At 35.9% G+C, this 5,312-nt stretch overlaps 1 protein-coding gene across 3 annotated transcripts; it reads right to left on the bottom strand.

The window, feature by feature from the left end:
• Positions 1-1,728: 1,728 nt before the first annotated feature.
• On the bottom strand, positions 1,729-4,913 carry LOC149677279 (uncharacterized). Of its 3 annotated transcripts, none has more exons than XM_089837438.1 (6): positions 4,667-4,913; positions 4,490-4,572; positions 3,047-3,141; positions 2,795-2,944; positions 2,350-2,394; positions 1,729-2,004 (listed from the first exon to the last, which is right to left on the bottom strand). In XM_089837438.1, exons 3-6 carry the CDS (start codon positions 3,072-3,074, stop codon positions 1,871-1,873), a joined length of 357 nt encoding a protein of 118 aa, XP_089693564.1. In that variant the 5' UTR covers positions 3,075-3,141; positions 4,490-4,572; positions 4,667-4,913; the 3' UTR covers positions 1,729-1,870. The 3 variants fall into 3 exon arrangements, with proteins under 3 accessions (XP_089693564.1, XP_089693563.1, XP_089693562.1); XM_089837437.1 differs by having other exon boundaries at positions 4,490-4,605; positions 4,667-4,912; XM_089837436.1 differs by lacking the exons at positions 4,490-4,572; positions 4,667-4,913 and having other exon boundaries at positions 3,047-3,433.
• Between the last annotated feature and the right edge of the window lie 399 nt (positions 4,914-5,312).

The raw sequence follows: 5,312 nt of genomic DNA, 5'->3' as shown, positions 1-5,312 counted from the left end.
GAAATCAGCATCAGTAGATTCAAATATTTATAAGCCCCAGACATACTTCTTTACGTGATTTGGACTGACGATTTCACTCAGTTTCAAAACTGTAATCGAAGCCAATTGAAACAATATATATTGAAAATATTGTAACAATGCAATTATATCATATCAAGAAAAAATATATGTAACACTGGGAATTCAATTCTCCCCGCTTCCACTGTATAAGGAACTGTGTTGTGGAAGTAGGCGGGTACTGCAGTAAGCGCGCTACGCTTTGGGCGTCTTGTTGTCAACAAAGACATATGATACAAGCTCCTTCCACATCTTCAACCACTTCGCCATGCCTCATGAATACCCAATGTTATGGAAATTTTTAATTGATCATATTATAAGATGGTTTGCCAATAGAGAGCTAACAGTTGGCCAAGGGGCAAAGGTGTTTCACATCATGGCGCTCCCTATCTGTTTGGCGTATATTTCCTCATGGAAAACCGTTTCCAACTGGCCAGTGGGATAGCAACCCCAGTAAGGGGTAGAATGGTGTGACCGTGTTTATTGGTCTAAGGTGTGACGTTTGAATGGCAGAATTGTTAGCTCCCTATTGACATCTGTAACTGGAACTCCAGCAATTCAGCTAATGTTTTTATGGTTTTCGATTACTCTCAGTAGATGAATAAATATCAGAGATACATACGGTTCACATTGAACAGGTTTTCCATTTCCTCTTCTAATTTTATTTAATTAATTCTCTGGTTTTTGTCAAGATAATAAGGGAAAAGTGGCGTCAACACAATCCCACTCATGCCTTTCTTTCGTAGTTGGAATTCTAAATCCATGAAGTCTGACATCAGACGTGTAACTATTTCCTCTGGTTTCAGCCTTTCACGAGGTAATGTTAACTGAAATATTGAAATGAGATGTTTCATAGTAAACACATTCTAACATGATCAATTGATCAAAAACATATAAGAAAAGAAACAGAACTGGCAACAACATTTTTTAGAGATATACCTTTCTAATCCTTGTAAAAAAATTATCTACACATTATCATAAATAAAACCCCTTACCAATTTTATAAACTATCATAACATTTCAGAAACCTTAATTTCATAATTGTTACATAGGTAACTTAAAGTGGCTGACGGAAATCTGTTTTTATCCACCCGCAACGCTGAACTCTATCTGAGTAATATTGTGGTTTACTCAGATTGTTACACCGCCTGACCCGCCCCTTTAATGAGCACATTGACACTTACCAATGAAAACAGGTTGTTTGTTCCTGTCCAAATAATAACGTTCTTTTTGTTGACCTTGGGAAGAAAACGTATAATGGATTTTATGGTTGCATTCGATTTGCAAGACGTCGTGGCTTCATAAGTTCTATTATCTATGTAAATAATAAAATATTTACAATTTTAGAAAAGGAAAAGTGAAACCAAAAATTTATTACCGATCATAAGTTTGACGTTCTTATATTCCACTTGGGCGTACAAGAGTTGAAGGTCTCCAATTAATGTGTAACCATAAAATTCATTTTCTGTAATAATCCAAAAGAATTTGATAAAGTTTAAATTTTGACTACTGTTACTTGGGATTGGCTCGTTTCTTCCAAAGTTCAAAGCCAAACTATGATAGGGTAGGTGAGGGTTGCTTTGATTCCTAATTGGCTCAATGTTTTTGGAAGTAACAAGCTTTGAAAGTAATCTCTCAATAATGATGAACAGGTGATGATGGAGTCTTTTTGTCAGAGCACCCAGTAGAATATTACATTTATTTTCTATTTCCTATTGCTCTTCAATGTTAACCAGAAAGAGAAAAAGATGGTACATGCTGCCAAGGAGCCCCTCCCTAAACTCAAGAAAACCTAAACTAAACTTGACCAAAGCTAACCCGTGTATGATCCACATCTTATACCCAAAAGCTTTCGAAGGGAGTAAAATTTATAAAGAGATGCAAAATATTTACTCATAACATCAGATTCTTGTCGTTGAGGTTGTCGTTGAGGTGTATGTCTTTCATCTATGAGAAATAAAACATATCCTTAAAACATGGTTCCGAATATAATTAGAAATACTTTGTGCTATGTAAAGTTCATCTCAGTCAACAGGCATAAAAGCTCAAATAAACACAGGCACAGAAAAAACATATCTTTCCTAACGTGCGGTATAGAGTAGTTTTAGTGCTACATATAGCAACATCACTCCCTTCTATCTCTAAGCTTGTGTATAGAATTCTTTATTACAAAACCATGCGTAGAGGGAGAGATATACCATGTCGTCTCCCCTCTCTACTCAAATTACTCATTGACATAAAATAAGCAAGGCACATTAAACCTAATTTAGTCTAAATTTGAAGTACCCTGACCTTGTAATTCAGATCCATGTCTGTGATCTATACCACGTCTGTGATCTATAAATATAAAACCAATTATTTTATTTGTATACAGGCCTACAAAAGTAACATAAATAAATTCTGTTAAAGTTAAGAGCATCTGCGCTTAAAGCACAGCGCGTCTCCATTGGCGCCCCAAGTACGCTTTGCTGCCTAATATTCTAGACACCAATGACCTTGGCAAACGCAAAAACCGATTTGGGGGGGCCTTTCTCTTTCACTAAGGGGGAAGGGCAGGCCCAGTTAAAACTAAGCCTTTGTCAAGATTATGTTGCTGTGCAGCAGGAAAGTCACTTTCAAGGGACATAAACGGAGGCACGCTTTGCTTTTCTATAATTCAGCGTTTCTAATGCAGATGAACTTGATCAAGGCCTGGTATATTAAAACAAGGTCACGTTATTGTTGAAATATGTCTTACCACTCCTTCGAAGGGGATAAGGCTCATATCTATTGTCATATCTCTTTTTGTCATGATAAGTCTCGGATCTATTTTCGTTGCGATAACTTGAATTTGGATCGTGATAATTTTTTGCCCTTGTTGGCCTGGCCACAGTTTCTACTTCATTTCCTAAGGTGACCAAAAAAATGTATTGCAGTTCATAATTTAAAATTATCTACATATATCATGAATCCCCCGCCCCCACAAAAAAATAAACATGTAATACTTTACCATATTTTGAACTCATTCTATTTGACATTTCATATATATTTGCAAATAGATTTAATATCCTTAAAAATTGCCTAAAATCGCAAAAAGAAGAAAATCTGTAAATAAAACAAATTTTAATTGTAACAAAATGAAGGTAATTCCGTACAGAAAAATGGCTAAAATTCGTTTGCCAAAATTTAAAAATAAAGTCCACAGTTTCATCTACCAATACAAATAAAATTACGGCCAGTTTCATAATCAAACCATTTACAACCAAACATAACCTAACCAAACCAAACTTACAGGGTTTCCTCAAAATTTGAAGAATACAATTCATACTTTTTGTACAATTTTACATCACCTTTTAAGTATTTAAAAATTTGTTTTTTCTTCTGAAAGAGAAAAATGCGACAAAAATTATGGTGGCAAATAATTATTAAGGAAGATACAGCTAGTTTTAATTTTAATTGCCCTGGACAGAAAACGGCACAATTGAAGCTATAAAAAAATTGTCGTCTGCTTATTTTTGGCTAGGTTCGGTTAGGTTAGGTTTGGTTTGGTTTGGTTAGGTATGGTTTGGTTTGGTTAGGTATGGTTTGGTTTTGTTAGGTATGGTTTGGTTTGGTTAGGTATGCTTTGGTTTTGTTAGGTATGGTTTGGTTTGGTTAGGTATGCTTTGGTTTGGTTAGGTATGCTTTGGTTTGGTTTGGTTTGGTTAGGTTAGGTAAGGTTAAGTATGGTTTGGTTTGGCCGAAAATAAGTAGACGACATTTTTATAGCATAAATTTTGCCCTCTTCTTCCCAGGGCAATTAAAATTAAAACTAGCTCTATCTTCCTTAATAATTGTTTGTTTGCCCCAAAATATTTTTGCACCATAATTTTGTTGCAATTTTCCCTTTCAGAAGGAAAATGTTTTTTTAAAAACCGTCACCCGGAGCTATTCTTGAAAACTCCCTCTTTGACCTGTGGCGTGCCTAACATCATAAGTTTATAAGATATGTTCCATAATTTTTCCACTCCTTACTGAGAGATTGTCGTGGAGTGACGTAGTTAAACGTCATAGGTTCTCGTAAAGCAACGCCTAGTGAGGTGCTTTCAAAGGCATAGTACAGACAAAATAGGGAGATGGACTGCAAAACCTCCTGTAGTCTATTTTCGCGTCTTTTTCAAAGTAGCTCTCATTAAAACAAATGCATTATAAAGTATAGGAAGTGACACACTTATGGATCATATCTTATGAACTTATGCTAACAGCCAATCTTAACAAACTCTAACATCATCTAACCTGGCCTATCCTAATAAGGAACTGTTCCCATAATATTTATTAATTTCCAATATAGAAACACAAAAATAATGGGAAAGCAAGTTATCATATGGGGAACATTCTCATTCTAAAAAATTGAATAGTGATTAAATGATAGGAAATCCTTAAAAATTTAACACATAAAATTGTATTATCAAACCATAAGGGATGTGGGTCTCCAGAGTCCATGCACGTCCTTTAGTTTCAGTTTCAACAAAATGGCGTCACCAATGCAACCAAGTTCTTTCAATGTAACAAAGGTTATTTATGCTCCCACTATATCGAAAAGTAATTTAATAAATTATAATTACATAAATAAATATCTACGCGTACTTACGCCCAAATGTTTGAAGCCTTTTTAAACAATGACACTTTAACGCTCGACTCTTGTGCGACTTTGCTGTTGGCAGAAACTGACAGGCTGACTGTCTTTGTTCTCATAAGCAGTAAGCACGACTTGGCACGTGGACTCGTGGAGTGACAGGAGAAGGAATGAGCGAAAAACGACAAAAGAGCGGGAATATACTTTCGCAAACCACCAAGGAGTATACATACCACATTCACTGTGTCGTGATCAGTCTTGGAAATAAGGATTTTTTTTGAAACTAGTCCAACTAGTCCTCGGCACCAGTGACCCCAAGCATCTACAATATTAAACGGGGTTTTTTTCGTTTTTGATTAAACTGGTTTTTTGGACCAGTGACCCTATCCCAAATTTATTTTTACTAATCCTATTAAAACGTTGAGGGAGTATTTCGTTGACGCACAGCCCACTCGATCTCGCTTTTGCTTCACGGGCTATAGAAGCCGTTACAACTTGGAGGGGCTTTTATAGCGTGTGAAGGCAAAGCGTGATAGAGTGGGCTGTGGTTGTACCAAGGAAGGCAAGAATGAGAACCAGTCAAGGCTAGGAGTCTATATACATGGAGTGGAAATTAATATTGACTTAAAAAATATCCTTATTTCCCAGACTGTTGTACATG

This window comes from Phalangium opilio, unplaced genomic scaffold (genome assembly GCF_054372755.1).
Source record: "Phalangium opilio isolate 3A_F unplaced genomic scaffold, DU_Popi_V2 ptg000043l_1, whole genome shotgun sequence".
Classification (NCBI taxonomy): domain Eukaryota; kingdom Metazoa; phylum Arthropoda; class Arachnida; order Opiliones; family Phalangiidae; genus Phalangium; species Phalangium opilio.
Note: the sequence above shows the minus strand (reverse complement) of the source record. Positions and strands in the feature narration are given on the sequence as shown.

Coding starts and splice junctions, on each gene's coding strand:
- LOC149677279 (XM_089837436.1), bottom strand. CDS start 3,362: ATGAATTGTATTCTTCAAATTTTGAGGAAACCCTGTAAGTTTGGTTTG. Junction 2,945..3,046: donor TAGAATGAGTTCAAAATATG/GTAAAGTATTAC, acceptor TGGTCACCTTAG/GAAATGAAGTAGAAACTGTG. Junction 2,395..2,794: donor TTATCCCCTTCGAAGGAGTG/GTAAGACATATT, acceptor TTATATTTATAG/ATCACAGACGTGGTATAGAT.